The 19,772-nt window shown below is 43.2% G+C and overlaps 1 protein-coding gene across 4 annotated transcripts in view; it reads right to left on the bottom strand.

Moving 5' to 3' along the window:
- Positions 1-419: 419 nt before the first annotated feature.
- LOC131256890 (ubiquitin receptor RAD23b-like) overlaps positions 420-19,772 on the bottom strand; it is a 53,796-nt gene continuing 34,443 nt past the window's right edge. For 2 of the 4 annotated variants that reach the window (XM_058257974.1, XM_058257975.1), the window contains exons 11-13: positions 18,797-18,875; positions 17,462-17,581; positions 420-759 (exon numbers count right to left, since the gene is read on the bottom strand). In XM_058257974.1, coding sequence (XP_058113957.1) covers positions 17,465-17,581; positions 18,797-18,875 — 196 coding nt within the window. In that variant the 3' untranslated portion in view covers positions 420-759; positions 17,462-17,464. Of the gene's footprint in view, positions 760-17,461; positions 17,582-18,796; positions 18,876-19,006; positions 19,486-19,772 lie in introns of those variants that run through there. The other 2 variants (XR_009177005.1, XR_009177004.1) reach the window with 2 other exon arrangements.

Below are 19,772 nucleotides of genomic sequence, written 5' to 3'. Positions count from 1 at the left end.
CTAGTGTGTATTTCAATGACTATGCCCCAATCATAGCTTGTGCACACCACATGAATATGCCCCGATCAAATCCATTCATCAGAACGGCAACACTACATTGATGCCCTAGCCCAAGAATCAGGTTGATCCACTCATCACGAGGGACACCGGCCCACAGCCCAAATAATGTGCTCAGCTGAAGTTTCTAACCCATTCTCTTGCTGGGACCCACATGCCGAGAGTGCTAGATTTTTTTATTTTTATTTTTTGCAGGAAAAGAAGCACAGATGGATGTACTGGACCTCAAACCCATCTGCCATGCTGACACACGAGCATCGTCTACATGAGCTTTATTGCACAAGCGTGAACACCGAGCCAAGCAGGCCTCAAGGAGAAGCTTCGCCCACCTGCATATTCATCATCAAGAGCAGCAGAGAATATATGTAAAAACACAGTATTCATGCCTGCAAAAGTATCAAAGGTCGTCATCCAACATTTGCATGTCATGGTACGTTTGTTTTAATGGGGCATACCCCCAAAAAAATCATCAAATCAACACTGCCAACTTAGACAAGCATCTACGGTTTAAGGCAGACAGAAAGAACCAAGAACCATTGGCCTTGGAACAGAAACAATTCAATCACCACCTGATCGTGACCACAACATGCCTGTTGGGCCCCATTCCTAACCAAGCAAGCGCCTTCTCATTTCAGTATTGGAAATTGGGCCATTTTCTAATGAATTTTGAACTCGTTGAAGTGTTATTCTCTTGCAAATTACCTGAAATAGAATGACGAATGTAAGATGCCAGCAATAATCACAGTGACGATGATCATGATGACGACAACTTGGTTGTGATAATAATGATGATGGTGGTGGTGATATCATGTTGTGAAAGAATACATACAAGGACAGGATGAACAAGTGGCCTGTTTGGATTCATTGAAATTGGAAAGGAAATTTGATTTCTTTGGGAAATAAAATTTCTAGAAAAATTGGTGGAAATTAAGTGCTACTTTACTGTTTGTTATTTCACCAATTTTCCAAGTAAATTAGTCCAATTTTCCATTTTTGATGTTTGGCGAAGCACTTCATTTCAACAGCTGTAAACCCTTAAATCTCTAATGCTGAGGCCAAGAACTTCTTAACATTGTCAATCTTAGACTTCTACCAGTCAGAATAATATCAACTAGAATTATCATGTTCCCATCCATATGTTTTGCAAATACCGAATGGTTGAAAGTACTTATTTTAAACCCATTGTTGGAAATTGTGTTTCCAAGATTTTCAAACTAGGCACGAGACCATTGTTTCAGTCCGTATAAGGACTTCTAAAGATGGCGAACTTTTTAAATTTCCGCCTTGCGTCGAAAACTAGGGAGGAAGGGCCATGTATATTTCTTCATGAAGATTTCTATGCAGAAACACATTTTTGACGTTCAATTGATACAAAAGGTCAGTTACGGTTCATGGTGATAGACGATAGAAAGCGAACGGAGTTTAATTTCACTAGCAGAGTAGAAGTTTTGTCGTAATCTTTTTTTCTTTTTTTAAAAGCAACGGGATTATATTAAAAAACAGAAGGGAACAGGGGGGGCTGCTGAGATAGCAGAGCCAAAACCAGAAAAGAAAACACTACAAGCCTAAAAAGATATAGTTAAAATCTCTAAGAAGAGGCACATTAGAAGCCCATTCTGTAAGGAGTTTTTTTGCTCTCGAACCCACTACTTGAGCCAAAGCTTGCCCATTGTTGAAGCATCTGTCGTTTCTCTCCTTCCAGACCACCCACCAGATAGCCATGATTGCCATTTTCCAAACCTTAGATCTGATTTTTCCAAACTTGAAGCCGTGCCAGTAAGCAAGCAAAGATGAGGCAGAAGCTGGCATACAGCCGCAAACGTTGAAGCTTGAAAAAAAATCCTGCCGGATCTGAGAGATGAACAGGCAGTGCACGAGGAGGTGATCGATGGATTCATCACAGCCCATGCAACATAGACAGATGTTGGCGAGCTGCATACCTTTCTTCATGAGTTTGTCTAAGGTGAGGATCCGATTCCTAGAGGCCAGCCAAGCAAAGCAGATGTATTTTGGGGGAACGGGATATTTCCAGATAAACGGAGAAGCCAACGATGCAGGGGGAGAGGAGAGGAGAAGAATAGCGTAGAGGGACTTCACCGAGAAATGGAGGATTTTTCTTTGGTCCAAATGATTTTATCCGGATGGGACAGGGACGGACTGACCCTGGATAAGTAGAGCATAAGTTCAGCAAAATGAGCTACCTCCCAGTCGTAAAGATTTCGACAACAACTGATATCCCAAACCACACCAGACTCCGATTGAGAGAAGAAGCTGTTAACAGGCCTGTCCTTCTTGACGGCGAGGCGATAAATAGAAGGGAAGTTGTCCCTCAAACACCTTTCCCCTAGCTAGTGGTCCTCCCAAAATCTGATCGCCGATCCGTTCCCCAAATGAAAAGTAATATTCTCCATTACCGGATTTTTAAAACGAAGGATTCCTTTCCAAAGGTGAGAAGCTCTATAGGCAGAAGAATCCCTTGTCCACCAACCTCCCGAGGATGACCCATATTTCCCTTTGATGACACTGCTCCATAAAGCTTCCGGCTTCGATCCGAGTCTCCAGGTCCACTTGCCAAGGAGAGCCTTGTTCATCACCTTTAGGTTTTTGACGCTTGCACCTCCGTCTTGAAAGTGTCTACAGACCTCTTGCCAGTCCAGGAGATGGAATTTCTTCTGATTTTCCTTGCCGCTCCACAAAAAATCTCTCCTCGGCTTGTCGATCCGACGAAAAACAGATGACAGATAGATAAAGAGGGACATAAAATATATGGGGATATTCGATAATGTAGCTTTTATACGCGTGAGTCTGCCCCCCATAGATAAATACCTGCATTTCCATCTGGCCAGCGATTTTTGGAATTTATCCACCACCTTGTCCCACATAGACAGCGGAGGGATACCAATGACAAGCGGAAAACCCACAAAGAACATCTGGAATGAGGCAGTCGAACAACCCAAAATTTGAGCAAAAGAATTTAGGTCTCGGTCGGTAACATTGATCCCAAAGACCTTGGATTTGGCCATGTTAATGCGCAGCCCAGACACAGCCTCGAAACATCTAATAGCCGTGTGGAGATTTATGATGGCTTCAGAATCCGCTTCGCAAGTGATCAACGTATCGTTTGCGAATTGAATATGAGAAATGAGCGTAACCACCCCTGGCATCAAGATGCCTTTGAACAGCCCAGCGCTTTGGCCCATAAGCAGCATCTGGGAGAGAGCCTCAGCTATCACAAGGAATAGAAGAGGGGAGAGAGGGTCACCCTGGCGTAAGCCCCTCGAGCTAGGGAAGAAACCTTTCGAGACTCCGTTGAGAAGGACTGAAAAATGAGGAGATTCAACACAAGCCTTCATCCACTTCCTCCATTTCTCACCAAAGCCCATTCGGATAAGCATGTATTGAAGAAAATCCTAGTCCACGGGGTCATAAGCCTTTTCCATGTCGAGCTTACAAAAGACAGATTTGATCCCAATCCTGTGACAGGAGTGGAGAATTTCATTAGCTATCAACGCTCCATCAACAATTTGTCTTCCCTTAATAAAAGCATTTTGATACTTGGATATCAGCTTTTCCATCACAGAGGCTAGCCTTAAGGATAGGATTTTGGCCAGAATTTTATACGGGCTGCCAATGAGACTGATAGGCCTGAATTCAGAGAAAGAATTAGCCCCGGGAACTTTGGGGATAAGGGCGATGAAAGAAGCTCCAATAACCTTGGAAAGCTTTCCTCTGGCATGGAATTCGTTGAGAAAGTTCATGACGTCAGGGCGCACAGTGTCCCAGAACAAGTGGAAGAAACTCATAGGGAACCCATCAGGCCTAGGTGACTTATCTCCATCCATCGCATCGATGGCCGCTTTAACCTCCTCTTCCAAGAAAGGAGCCTCCAGACGATCTGCTTCCGAACTTAGGAGCGAGAAGAAATGGATCCCATCCAATCGAGGCCTGGACTAGCCTTCAGAAGAGAGAAGGGATCTAAAATGAAGCACCGCTACATCTGATATCTCATCTCTATCATCGACCTGTCTGCCGTCCACTGAGATGCTGAGAATAGCTTTCGCTTGAGCTCTCATACTAGCAAGGCTGTGGAAATACCTAATATTTTTGTCTCCCTTTGAGATCCACTTAGCTCTCGATTTAACCTTCCAAGATAATTCGTCTTCCAGGGTTCTAGATGAAATGGATTAAATGATCTGAATGCGTCTAGATAACACCTCCAGAGGGAGGACATTGCCCTCCAATCCTGAATCAATCAGCTGGAGCTCTGCGAATAAAGCCTCAGTTTCGCAGTCTCTCTTCCGAAGCTCATCTTTCTTCCAGACTTTTAATTTTTCCTTTAGCAAACGAAGCTTGCACATGAGTCTGTGACCAACGAAACCATCAGCTGGAAAGGAAGGCCACCACTCCACTACTTTCTGATTAAAACCCTCGATGCTAAGCCAGGCAGGGTTGAATTTGAATGGTTTGGGGACCCAATCATCGTTGATAACCGAGAGGAGGATAGGGCAGTGATCGTCGTTCTAGGAAGAGCAATCTGATTCGTGGACGGGAACTCCTCAACCCAGTCCGTAGATAAGAGGAACCTGTCTAATCTCGACTAGATCTGGAATCTACGGCCGTTGGACCAGGTGAATTTGGCACCTGAAAGGGGTAGATCAACCAGCTCCTGGGCTTGAATCCAGTCGGAGAACGAGTGCATGGCGAGATTTGATCTCCATCTTCAAGAGTGCTCCTCAAGAAAACGGACCACGTTGAAGTCACCCACACAACAGCAAGGCCCTGAATAGGACTGTCTAATAGCAATCAGCTCATCCCAGAAATTGGATATTAAAGAATCTTCATTAGGACCATAAACAGAAATGACAATGCATCTGAAAGAAGAATACTTATCTTAGATAACGACTGCTTTAGAGAAAACCCCGGACAGTGAATACTGTAAATCCCACTTGGAGGATTTCCAAGCAATCAGGATACCTCCTGAGGATCTAGTAGCATCCAACGAAACAAAGTTTGCATCCTGAGCTCCCCATAACGTATCCAGAAGTCTCTTTGAGAACAACGGAACTTTAGTTTCCTGTAAACAGATAACGTCCGGGTCTTTCCTCCTGATAGAACCTTTAATGAGGCTCCGCTTCTGCTTGGAGCCTACTCCCCTAACGTTCCATGAGAGAACTATCATTGGGGCACCAAGCTGCCCCGAGTACCCTTCCTTCTGCGTCTAGCCATAGACGTAGAAGCAATAGCCGGAGAAGATTGAAGTTTGAGAAGCTCTCTGTTACTAGTGGATCGAGAAACTTGTTTGGCGGGGGTCTTTGGAGGAGGTAAGGGCCTACCCCTGTTCTCGATGTATTGGAATAGGCCCGTATAGTCTTCTACCTTGTTGCCGAAGGATAGACCTAGCGATCGACCCACGTTCCCCACTGCATCCATCTTTTGTCATGAATTTCCTTATAAATTTCCTCTCTGCTTTTTCCCTCCGTAACAGCCATGGAGTTATCTCCCTGATGCTGGTGTGGAAATTCTGAGCACATTTGAAGTGGTTCTGCGACAATCACATCCGTAGGGGTCTCCTCTTGGAACAGTGTAAGGGGACCTAGATAAGCCCAATCTTTGGAAGCGGAGTTGAGAGGAGATGAAGGGATGGATGAAGCGGAACGAGACTCAAAGATCAGATTTTCTGACATGTCCTCTTGGGAGATATCGTCGCCCAGGACAGTGAAAGCGGGGTTACGGGAGGGAGGAACGGGGTAGAAAGATTGGGTGTGGTTAGAATGTTGAGGTTCATCGGGTCTGTCAAGTCTGATATTCGGGTGCGACGCAGAAAATAGGCTGGGGTTAATGGAAACGGGTTCGGATACCTTCAGCGAACCCCATTTGGGGAGAGGCGAAAGCGGGTAGAGAACGGGCCCTGCTTCGACCGATCCAACGTCAATAAGAGACGTGAGCCTAGGGGATGACATCCGCTCCTCCATCTGGGTAGCCCCACTACCGTTGATTGAACAGTCAGGTGACACGCGTCGCGATCTTGTAGCTACTACCTCTTCGTACTTATTGTTGCTCGGCCGACGGATATATGAGAGGCCACATGTCTGCACCATAGCTGTCTGATGAGAGGAGATCCTTCGCCCGAGAAGGAAACTCAGACTCTGGGGCACGTGTCGTGTTATCCAAGGCAACAGATATCTTCGCGCTGGCAATCGAGATTTCGTCTGCCAGACGTGACCCTGAAGTAGAGGATAGACTGCCACACGTCCTTTGAAAAGGCCGAACGCTGTCTTCATGTACTCTCACTACAGGTGGTTTGACACCCCTTTGTTCCGATAGTCCGTTGGAATACGCAGAATGAGCTCCTTCTTCCCATCTTGTTTCCTGCATATGCAATAATGGCTGACTCACCGATTCCTTGGCCCTCCACACATCTCCCCATCTGGGCTGCATCGACTGTGGGGAGTCCTGGATCGGTAGCAAGATGATACGATTATCGATCTTCACACGCAAATGAGGCCGGAGGGGAGAACCTTTCTTTCTTCTCACCCGGGCCCTAATGACGCCGAGTTCTGTCCCAAGTTGGGTCTTAGGATTGATTTCAAGAAGAAAGCCTAGGCGAGATGCCGCTTTGATGAGGAACTCGTCCTGCCAGCATTCCATTGGGATATCCCAAATGAGGATCCAGATTTTTTCTTTGCCAAATATTGAAAATTCCTCCCACGGCATGATTGTTTTGATCGGGCCATCTGCAAGCAAGTGGTCCGCCATTGCTAAGATGTCTGGGTTGAGGCCTGGAGACACTCTCACCCACAAGGCGTCGTGACCCAAAGGCTTGAAGTCGGAGATGCCGAATTGGAATCCTGTGCACTGTCGAATCCATTCCTTCACTCCCGATATCGACGCACCTTCTTCTGTTATAATAACCACCGACTTAGCCAACTCTGCTCGATTCTTCTCAAAGATCTCCTGCTCGACGACAACAGTGAGATCCAACTGATCATCAGCACGATCATCGCCTAATGGGTTGAACCGATCCTTCTTTGACCCTTGCATCTCCTGGGAGGGCAAGACAATGCCCTTAGGATCTTGGAGCAGGATATCTCTGAAGGAATGTCCCTCGGAACGAGATGCAAGTCGAGCAGCCATGACTGGTAAAGTGGACTGTTGCTCCATAGGTTTGGACCCAATAATGGCCTATTTGGATTCACGTATAGTATTGTATTTGGGTACTGTTCATGTATACATTGCACGGTTTTCATAATACATCCAAATCAATCAGTTACTAATCAATGTTTGGATAGGAGGTATTGTTTGGCATAGTATACAATACGTTATACAGATCAATGTTTGGATAGGACGTATTATGTCTGCGTATTGTATAATCTTAATTGGGTCGGGTGGCCTGTTTGACGTATGGAACTTTCTGATTTCTAGCCCAGATGATTTTCACGTTGAAATGTACCAAATGAACGGTCCCGATCTTACACTACATAAGTACCAAATATCTTGTAATCGCGCAAATTTCAAACTTTCATCCACTGCCGAATACAGCGCAATGAATACGAAGTATTGACGGCAACAGAACCCACTGACAATACTCTACCGCCGGTTCAAAAATTTGGCTGGAGTTTGTATTCGCACGCATGGATTCAACTCCTATTCACTCTGATCCAAACACGGTAAACATCAAATCATAACTTCTAATACGATACAATACATCCCAAAACGCGTATCCAAACAAGCCCTAAGGGTGGGATGCTTCTGATAAGTCGAGGCGGTCAGGGTTTCAGGACCATAACGCGCCCTCTGAACCAGCATCTTTTTGCCGTCATAACTGCCTCCATGCAACATAGCCACTGCCCTGGCCAGCTCCGCTTCGCTACCCATCCGAACTAAAGCAAATCCACGATATGCACCAGTTTCTTTATCCCTCGGCATCTGAGGTGGGCATCGACTCGAGTCGGACCGGATTAGGCCCAACTCGACCAGGTCCGAAGTTTTTAACACCTAACCCGAACTCGAGCCGATCCGAGACCGAGTCCATTTACTCGATCCGAACCATTGTAGTGTTGTCCTGATCCAAACCGAGTCTGACTCAGTTTGAAAAAACGAGTCGGATCGGGTTATATAAGGTTCGGATCGAATATTCTTGACATTAAAAGTTTCAATGGTAGACGTTCAATCCCACTGCTTTTTGTAGTGTGGTCCACTAGATCTTTAGATCTGTCTTATTTTTCAGGTCAAGCCCTAAGATGAGCCTGCCGAGTGGATGGACGGTTTAGATATAACAAATACCTCATGATGGGACCCACAGAACTTGCTGATAGCAAGCCGCCAAACCATGTCCGCTGTTATGTAGTACACCTACCGATCCGCGTCCCACTTGGGAAGTGGATTTTATGTTGTGGGCCCACAGTGATATTTGTAAGAAATCCACACTGTCCATCAGTTATGAGGGCTCATTTTAGGCCATGATATCAAAAAATAGGTGGATCCAAAGTTCAAGTGTGCTAGACGAGAGAGAAAACAGAGGAAGGTAGTCATTGAATCTAAACTGTTACCTCTCGTAGGGGCCACTTGAGTCTTGGATTATACTTCATTTTTGGCAGCATGTATTAAAATGAGCTCCCAAAACAGATGGACGGTGTGGATTTATCACAAACATCACGGTGGGACCCACCTAACATCCCAAGCAAGTACGTGATGGGCTCCCTTGTCGTCAAGGAGCTCTGCTCGAGGAACCTCGAGACGTGTGAGAGAAGTAGATTGGGTACTCCGCATCACACTACTTAAATGATGGTAAGTCAGTGCTGTGGACCCCACCATGATGTATTTACTTCATCCATGCCGTTCATCTATTTTTTCATTTTATGGTATTAAAAAAAAGAGAGAGGTATATCCCAATCTCAAGTGGACAACATTACAGGAAACAATGGTAAACAAACATTGTGCGGATCGAATCAAATCGAATCGGATCGGATCCATTCGGATCGGATTTCGGATCGAGTCGGTCTGGGTTGACCATTGATCCAAAATCAATCCGATTAACGGTCGGATCTTACTGGCCCACCTCGATCCGACCCAATCATGGCCTTCGGTTCGGATCTGTTCGGGGCGAATCCGCTGGATCGGTCCCTTTCTGCCCAGCTCTACTTGGCATTACGGCATCCATAACAGCTCCCGCTCGCCCAAAAATCCTCTCCAGATTGAGGGGGAACCAGCCATGGGGGTAACCTTTCACATATAGGGTCGGATACAAAGCGTATTTCCGTCGACTGTCCCCCACCAGTTTCTTGTTCCGGTTCCTTGCCTAAGCGACCTTCCATTCCTTTTCACTGCTACCAATGGTCATCTCTCCCCACAGGTTTCTTTTGTCGTAATCTTAATCTTTAAAAAAAAAAAAAAAAAAACAAAAATGGCATAATCTTCTCCAGGCTTTTGGGTGAAGCCCTTAGCAACCAGCAATGCTTTGTATTCATCAATGGATTCATCGGCTTTGTACTTAACTGTGAACACCCATTTGCACCCGATGACACACTTCCCATGTGGAAGATACTGATTCCCAAGTATGTTGTTTTTAAGGGCATACATTTCTTTTGGGAGACATAGTTACCAATGGGATGTTGTGTGCATGAGTTCCTTTGCGAAGTGAATTGGGAGATCCACTTGGTGTGGTGTCGACGTTAAAGAGTAGTGTTGCTCAGGAAGACTAGAAATATGCTTTTATTTAAGAATAGACCTTGAGTTATTTCACTGGCATAGAACTTGATACCTATTGAACAGAAGACTCATGATGGGTACCTCTTGAATAGAAGACTCGTCTATGATGGTAAGAGAGTAGAGTAAAAACAATGTGTGCTGCCTCAGAGAAAGTAAGGCACATTTTCACAGAATGCAACATTATTAGAAACATATATTTTTCGGCTCAAGGGGTAGCAACATCTGTACCTCTTCTGAGAGTTTTGAGTATCCTAAGAACGCACATTTGATTGATTGTGGTCTTAGTTTGGTATGAGATGGTCAAAGGAGACAAACAAAGCATGTGCATCCAAACACCATTGGTGACAGGATAAATAGAAGTGCATGTGGTTGTAGAACTTGTAATGGGTAGTTTGCTTCAAGAACAATGAAGTCCAATTGATTATATACGTAGCAAGAAGAATGGCTTCATCCAACATGCTTTTTGTACTGACACATGCCCTATCCGAAGAGGTTGGGGTGGTCTCCAGTATGTGCCAATTTTTTCATTCAACCATGCTGTTTGGTGTGGTGTATAAGGCCATGAGGATTGGAATTCTATTCCATGTTCTACAAATTATTTTTGTAAATTATGGTGTAAATATTCTTGGACATTATCATATTGAAATGTTTTAATTTTGGTGTTGTATTGGATAGAAATCAATTGGTGAAACATATTTATAATCAATGGAACTTTGTCACAACTTTTTAAGATATAAACCCATGCGTATTGTGAGATATCATCAATAAATGATAGGAAATATTTGACACCAAATACAAAAACTAGTGGATTAGGCCCCCAAATGTCAGAATGAATAGGTTGAAAGGGATGCAATGTTTTTTTTTATTATTACTCAATGGATAAGTAGTTTGACAATGTTTGGATAATTGACAAGTTTCGCATTATAAGTTGTCACTTCCATTGAACTTTTCAATAAACAAATGATATGGTGATTGCAAAGATAAATGACCTAAATGGATGTGCTAGAGAGACCCGATTTTTATTCTCTAAGTCTAAAGATGGAAAATGAACAGAAATGGATCTTTATCAATTGAGGAGATAAAGTCCCAATCTTTACAAACAACACCAATAATCATATTCTTTGTTGACAGACCCTAGATGACACAATAGAATGAATAAAAATGACACAATAATTCAGTCGTTTGGTTAGGGAATTAACAGAAAAAAGATTAGATGGAAATGAGGGTGATATGGACTACATGAAAGATATATAAAGAATCAGAAACATGAGAAGTTCCCTTCCACTTCTTTAGTGAGGAAACCATCAAGCAAATATAATATTGCTATAAATAAGGAGAGTAGGAAATATAACCATTGATCGTACCCATAATGTGGTAAGATTAGAGGTGTACACGAACCGAGCTAGCTCGGTTAGCTCGCTCGACTCGACTCGAAAAAGCTCGATTCGACTCAGTTCGAAGCTGAGTTCGAGCCGAGTTGAGCTGATTTTTTGAGCTCGAAAATGAGTTCGAGCCGAGTTCAAGGTGGCCCCAGCTCGACTTGACTCGACTTGGATCGAACCAGTTTGGTGACTCAGTTACTTTGATATTGATGTTGCTCATCAAGTGTTTGATGAAATGACTCAAAGAAGTGTGGCTGGTGGCAAGGAAGGTATGGATACGAAACCAACACCCTTTTTTTCTTGATTTTTATGTTGCTTAGAAGGTGTTTGATAAAATACCTGTAAAACCATTACTGCTATCTCAAATACAGAGAGATTTTGAAGGTGCAGTCCAAGTGTTTGTGAAAATCCTGCAATGGCGAACTCGGCTCGATCTTGGCTCTAACTAGCCCGAGCCGAGCTGGCCAGTTAGGCTCAAGGACTGAGCCGAGTTCGAGCTAGTGACCGAGCCGAGTCGAGCTGAGGCCAGCTCGACTCGGTTCGACTCGATGTACACCCCTAGGCCTCAGCTCGACTCGGTTCGACTCGATGTACACCCCTAGGTAAGATGCCCTTGAATCAATGATCTAGGATGTCTGAGGGACGTGATAGGCAATTGCAGAAGTACCTAATTTTCCTATTTGGTTAGCAGCAGAAATGGAGGCTTGGAGAGCTGCCACTCGTTATTGTAGTTCCCTAATGGTTTTGTCCCCTCGGTCTTCGTTACTATAGGTGGAAGATTGATCAATAGTGTTCACGTCAGCATCAGATTTTGTTTTGATGTCCTTTGGCCGAAGATTATGATGCAGTGCCCAACAATATTCTTTTAGATGTCATATTTTTCCACTGTGTGTGCATCTGATCTTATCTTTGCCACTGTGTGTGCATCTGATCTTATCTTTGCCCATGTGTTTCATCCTCTAGTTCCTTTAGAGTCTGTAAACAAGGCTGATTGTTCTGGAAGGATGGCTTGGGAGACATTCCTTCATCTAGCCTTTGTGTTTATGTAGTTATATAAAGATTTGAGGGTAGGAAAGGATTCTCTTCCCAAGGATTTATATAACATTGATAATTGAAGTCCGAACGAAGACCAACGAGAAACTTAAAGATTCTGAGTTGTCTTCTTTGATTTGTCAGATCTTCCAATTTTAGAATAGCTGCGACTCCCATTTCTTGTTCAAGTTAGAAAAGTACTCTTCTAAGATTTCATCTATGTGGAGTTGATAAAGGTGTGCTAAGTCTTCTTGGTGAGAGTACATTTTGGCGACTTTACCCCACACATCCTTTGAAGTTTTCAAGAGAAATTTAAAGATTCTGACTTAAAGATTCTGAGTTGTCTTATTTGATTTGTCCGATCTTCCAATTTTAGAATAGTTGCTTCACAGCTATCCAATTCCTCCCATTTCTTGTTCAAGTTAGAAAAGTACTCTTCTAAGATTTTGTCACCTTGTTTGAGATTGTTAATCTCTATGTGGAGTTGATAAAGGTGGGCTAAGTCTTCTTGGTGAGAGTACATTTTGGCGACTTTACCCCACACATCCTTTGCACTTTTCAAGAGATAGAAGTCACAAGTGATGTTGGGTTGCATGGAATTTAGCAACTAAAACATTGCAAGCCAATTTTCACTTTTCCATTCATCATAAGTGGGGTCATTACAATTGGGTTGTCTCTTGGTTCCTGTAATGTATCCCATTCTTTTCCATGCTCCAATATACATTCGGATTGTTGGGACCACTACAAATAATTTGTAACATCTAGTTTTATTGTAGTTATTGTAAAGCTAGGGTTGTCCATTTTGTCGAGATGCAATCCCGGTGTGTTTATTCTCTCCCATTTAGAAAAAGGAAGAAAAACAATTTTTGGAGGGATAAGACTAGTTCAAATAACCTTTTAGTGCCTGGCGGAGGTCCAAAGAAGGTGGTCTGAGCTACTAATCAGCCTCCAATAGGTGGCCCATAGGGCACTCTTGGCAACAATAGATGCTCCTGGGCTTGAGTCCAGACTTAGAAAGAACTCCAAACAAAACCAAAGCAATACTAGAGATGTTTTCAGTGAGATCAACGCTAGAAATGTTTTCGGCGAGATCCAACAGCGTTAGACTGCTTCTAGTGTTTTTCCAGTGCTAGAATTAAAGGGCTAAAAGGATTTCCAGCAAGACTCAACAACATTGGACTACTTCCGATGCTTTCTTGGTGTTGGTAACAAAGCATGGAGGGATTTTCGGTAGTAACCGATGGTCTACGGGGCAGATCCATTGACGAAGACACCATTAGAGCTTAAATTGAAGAGAAATCGTACTAGAAAACCCGCTAGAAGAAGAATCCGACGACGTAAGAAGAACCCAGACTCAGATCTGGTGCAGAGAAAGTGGAATCACAACTGTGATGGATTGTCGAGAGATCAGTGGAGAATACAAACTTCTGGGACCCAATATGAGCATCAAGGAAGCATATTGCATGGTGTGCCGGTGGTGTGTTAACGTCGACAAGTTCTGTGGGCACCGCCATGATGTCTATGTTACATCCACACCGTCTATCCATTTTGCGAGATTGTTTTAGGGCATGGGCCCAAAAATGAGGCAAATTCAAAGCTCAATGGACCACACTGCAAAAAACAGTGGCGATAATGACGCCCACCATTGAAGCCTTCCTAGGGCCCACGATGATGTTTATTTGCCATCCAACCTGTTCATAAGGTCACACAGACCTGCATGAAGGGAAAACACAAATATTGGCTTGATTAAAAACTAAGGTAGCCCCTAAGAAGTATTCAATGGTAGGTGCTCAATTCCCATTGCTTTTATGTGTCATGGTCCACTTGAGCTTTGAATCTGCCTCATTTTTAGGCTAATGTCCTAAAATGATCTATAAAAATATATGGATAATGTGGATATAACATACACATCATGGTGGGGCCCACATAACTTGGTGACGTCAACACACCACCAAAGTTGGTGGTGTGTGGCAAACCACGCAATCCGCTTCCAAGCATCAAGGATTCATTACATCTAAGAGAGCCCCGTATGACGATAATGGGAGAAAAACCATCTTTTTTTCACAATCATACAGGGATTTGTGAAGATAGGTAGAGTGGATTAACTGTCTTCATTTTCTTTTCCTTTCTTCTTCTTCTTTTTTTTCTTTTTTTTTTTTTTTTGAAGAGTAAGGGATATTTTATAAAGAGGAGCCAAGGTGGCACAAAGCAAACTAACCGAAGCAAAAAAAGAAAGATTGCAATCTTTTAAAGATTTCAAGAAGCCCATTACACTACAAGAAGCTTCGCCTTAGAGAAGAACTTTGTCGCCTTGGTAACTCATTTTGGAAGCACCTTATGTTTCTTTCCCCCCAAATAGCCCATATTGAAGCCAACAGGATCAATCTCCAAATAGCTTTTACATTCCTACCTAGCCCTACTCCTTGCCAAAGAAAGAACAACTCCCCAATCGAATCCAGCATTACACAAGACATGTCAAAAGGGCCAAAGCAGCAGCTCCACAACTTTATCACGTAGAGCAGTGGCTAAAAAGGTGATTGTCTCAGCGTCCTCCACACACACACACACACACACACACACGTTAGGTAGTATCATTGACAATCAATGTCCAAATAGCTTTTACCTTCCTACCTAGCCCTACTCCTTACCAAAAAAAGAACAACTCCCCAATCGAATCCAACATTACACAGTCGAAAAGGCCAACGAAGCAGCTCCACAACGTTCTCACATATGAGTAATGGATGAAAAGGTGATTGTCTCAGCGTCCTCCACACACAACACGCACACATTAGGTAGTATCATTGACCTCTTAATGCAGGGGCATTTTCACATCAGGACGAGTGGGGTTGCTTGTGGGATGCAGGGCATGTTCGGGGTGGGCGGCTCGTGTAAGGCGGTACCCATGTGATTTGAGGCCCACGGGGGGGGGGGGGGGGGTTCAGTCAAGGTCCTAACCCATGAGATGTGGGGTTTGGGCTATGAGATAAAGGGATTGATTCGTCATGCTCTAACAATTCGAGCTTTTAGAGCAAGTAGTTAATTGTCCTACATCAAATTGATATCAAAGCGAAAGGTCTCGTGTTCGAGACTCACCGGGGATGATTAATGCAGGGGCATTTTCACACCAGGCTCAAGTAGGATTGCCTGTGGGATGGAGGGGCACACTCGGGGTGGGCAGCCTGTGTGAGGTGGGTGGCTCGTGTGAGGCTGTACCCATATGATTTGGGGCCCACGTTGGGGTTCAGTTGAGGTCCTAACCCATGAGATATAGGGCTTGAGCTATGAGATAAAGGGATTGATTCGCCACGCTCCAATAGTTCGAGCTTTTAGAGCAAGTGGTTAATTGTCTTACATCATCTCTTTTAGAGATTGTCGATGGCAAGGATTCTTCCTCTTCCAAGAAGCCATATGAAGGTCGCTCTGTTTGGAGGGGCCCCCATAGTGCCAAATATAAGCCTTGTGTACGCGGGCACCATCCCTCTCAAACTTCCAATGAACCTCATAAGAGGACCAACTGAGAAGCAACCCAATTTATCCTTTAACCATATCATTTTGTCTCTATCATCTCTCACCGGCATGTGATGGTGGAGATGAGACAAATAGACTCACAAGTTCTTCAATTTCCTCATCTTGGCATGTTTCTCTAGCATGACAGGGACCACACCACTTCAGTCACGATGAAAGAATAGCATTTAGAGACCATAAAATCGTTTCATGTAGATAGACTAGCAACTCTCGGTAATGCAAGTTGGATAGATTTCCCTTGCCCACACGTCCTAACCAAAATCAAGTTCTAATCCCCATTGCTGATAGAGTATCCGATCCCCATGCTAAACTTGGTCTTTAGCCTAGATATTCCTTCCAAACCCATGAAGCTTTGTAAAGTGAAGAGTCTTTAAGTCCCAAACCAGCAAAAACAACAAAAGAAAGACAAAAATAAAAAGGAAAAGGAAAGAGATTCTAGGGGAGATTAGATCAAGAAGGGAAGAAGATCAGGTTTGCTTTGATAACATGAAAAGATCCAAGAAGAAGAGGAAGAAAAGATCCGGTAAGAAGAGGAAGAATTAGAGTGAGAGGAGAGCTTGAGGAGAAGGGAGATTTTCATATTTCCTCCCTTGCCCCCGGCATTCTATTAATAGTAAACTAGTTTTACAAGATAAGATAAAAAGGAGTCTCACCCTACTCACAATAGGAATCCTAGACTAATCACGTTGAACAAGGGATAAGAATAAAAACACCAAAAAAGGACTGGTACACTACAGGAGTATACAAAAGCTATAGCACACCCTGGTGAACACTTTGATATAGTGCAACAAGGGAGTATATGAGACTGTACATTAACAATTGCCATAATAATTATCTATGATCAATGACCCATTTCTTACCAGCGCACATTTAAATTTGGACAGGAATTACTAACAAGAAGCGCAGGTGGAAATGCACACCGTTGGATCAACTAATGATGGGCGCCACTTGGAAATAGAAATAATTAGGATCAAATAACAATGACACCACATGGTTAAGATCATCTAGCGATGAGCCCCACATCTAAATACTGGTATGATTGACTAGCAATGGCCCCACCTGATTCAGATTAAGCAACAATGCCCCCCATGTGGAAATACATACAGTTAGGGTTGACTAAGGTGAACTCTTGTGGTTAAGATTGTTTGACAATGAGCTCAACATGGAAATACACATGGTCATGAACAACTAACAATAGGCCCAACATGGAAATTTGAAAAAAAAAAAAAAAGAAAATATATTTTGCATGGAAATTTTGAAGAAACAGAATAGGCAAATAGCGGAAATTTTATTCATGTGGAAAACCAATCTCCACCCTTCAATTTCAAAGAATCCAAACAGACACCTATAGGAACCTGATTGTTAGCATGAGAAAAGACAGTTTAAAAATAAATATAACTCATCATTGATATGCAATAGGAACACATTCACAAAAAGAATCTGTGATTGTTCAATGGATCATGTTCATCAACCAGCACAGGCATACCTGATGAGCAATCAGGATCAAGGAATGTGGGGTCCCATCCATACAGAATGCTAGACTCCCAACAAAACACTCTAAACTCAGGCATGCATTGTACCTTAGCTCATCTTAAAACAACATATACCCAAACAAGCTATCCTTTAAAAAAAAATGGATTCGGATTTCACAGATGAATACATTAATATGTTGGGTTATGAATAGCTGCCTGCTAAAGAGCATGCAGATTTCTGACTGAAACAAAGTGAAGTCAATGAAACTGGTAAAGGAGGCTTACCTGTCAATCTTCATAGTCACCAGCATTCTCTAATAAATAGTTCACTGCCAATTCTTCGTTCCTGTCACAGGCTAGGAATGCCTCGATCACAAGAGCTCTGTCAAATCCCATTGCTTCAAGCTATAAAACAGTAAAGGAATCAATCAGGGAGAGTTAAAACAGTAACTGAAGAGCACGTGTTTGGAGTAACTGACACATAGACAAGGGTGTCAGACCTTTTGCTAAGACCACGCCCGTATTTAAAGCAGCTCATGTATGCACCATCACATGTGCCAGCATGGCACATAGGTGTGAGAACCAATCCATCCGTCACGGGTCCCACTGTTTGATGCTTTTGCAAAAGAAGCAGGTGGGTACACTAATCAGGTGGGCCACTGTTTATGAAACAAAAATACAGCTTGAAAGGACTTGACCATAGCTTTCCAGGCCATACACCTCTAAATGACATCGCGGTCCAATTGATGAGCATGCCAGCCAGGATTTTGGGCGAGTCTTCACAATTGGAATGACCCGTTGGACGCTGGGATATTACCTCTCTGCCACTCTAGCACATGTGGTGGCATGTACATGGTATGCCTGGTATACCATCTACAGCGTTTGTCTCAGCAAAATTCTGCGGTGTCGAACATGGGGACCTTAGAAAGCTGAGATGCTCACATGCCCATACAACCATGCAATTAAAATATATTATTACATTTTCTATGAGCAATATCATCCTATAAATACTAGGACATGAAAGCATCTGATAGAAAAACAGAAATATGTCAATACCGTATGAATTACATACAAGTTGTGTCAAAAGAAGAAATTGAGGTTTTTCTGAACTGCCGCATAAACGTGCATGAACATGGTTTCAAATACCACCTGATACAACTTTATCATCCAAGTCCATTGGTTTTGTCCAAAACGAAACGACTCACCAGACTGATAATGACAAAAACCAACGTTTGGCATATTATCAGATACTGGTACATACTGCCCACTATGTACAGGTATCGTCCATTAATGATGCAGCTGTATCAGCCCGCCATTAATGATGCAGCTGTATCAGCCTGATTCAGCCTGAAACAGCCTCATAGACGATTGATTTGAGGCAATGAAATCACATATCAGTGGGGACAATTTGATACACGAAATCTGATTTGCAAACCATGGCTGAAATGGAAGCAAACTGACAAGGTACCAAAATGGTCGAGTCAGGGCAATTCATACTGGTTTCGGTCACTAGGCAAGAGTCGCACTCTGAAACCACTATCCGAATCCTCGTGTCCGACACAATTTTAAAAGGTTGAGGGTTGTCATCACATATGAGTGTATCAAAGAACAAATCCGTACTCGCTCAATAGCCTCCTGTTCTGCTGGTGTCACGCTGATCGAATGGGGCATGTCCTGCTCAGCTGGCTCAAACAGATCCCTAAAACATATAAAAGAACAAAAAGAGAGAGAGAGAGAGAGAAACATGCCATAAGCCTGCAGATTTGGTTGAAACAAGAATAATGACACGGCTATTAAAGAAAGATGTGTATCTTCAACAGTAGGAAGTACCGTTTTAGCTCATTTGAGTCATGTACACCTGACACTGAAGGCCAGCCAAAGACGACCAGGCATCATAGAGCAAAGTGGATATGTGTTCGTTTGCTGAAGGTATGACTGTTCGATTGCAGAGGATTATAAGGTCCCGATGCATCCAGTTCACATGAGTGCAGCCCACAGTTTGGTAATCTAGATGCTATGTGATTCACCCTGCTGTGGATAAAGGGTGCCCAAGAATTTTCCAGAATGGATGATTCAGCCCATCTGATCTATGTGGTTAGTTTGGACAGTTACCTTTCTCCCTTATGATTTATTTTAGTCAACTGACCCAAAGGTTAGAAACATCTAAGCTGGGAAATTTCTGCATGCACCATGCCGACATTGTAGGATCCTTCAAGGATTGGGATCCCTAAACACAAACTGGTGCATCAGCAAACTATTCACATTGTGAAACATCAGGACCCTATAATTCCTCTGTATTTCAGTAACATCTGATAGAGGAAACATAAAGGCATCAGACACATCGCACATTCCATGATGGAACCCACCACATCAATGGATTAGTTCACCAAAAGGTGGGACCCACCTGTACCACTGCTGGGATGAAGAAAGGAAAAACATTGTCTCTCAATCAAGCATTATATAAACTTGTTTAAACAATGTTGCTCAGTGATTGTAGACTTAACCTTGGAATTCACAATTTCATGTGTATGGATATTTGATAATGTGGGAGCCCACCACTTCTCTCCATTCATTTGGGAGCTATGATGAAACCCTA

This window comes from Magnolia sinica, chromosome 9 (genome assembly GCF_029962835.1).
Source record: "Magnolia sinica isolate HGM2019 chromosome 9, MsV1, whole genome shotgun sequence".
Lineage (NCBI taxonomy): Eukaryota > Viridiplantae > Streptophyta > Magnoliopsida > Magnoliales > Magnoliaceae > Magnolia > Magnolia sinica.
The sequence above is the reverse complement of the archived record's forward strand: the minus strand, read 5'-3'. Positions and strand labels throughout refer to the sequence as shown.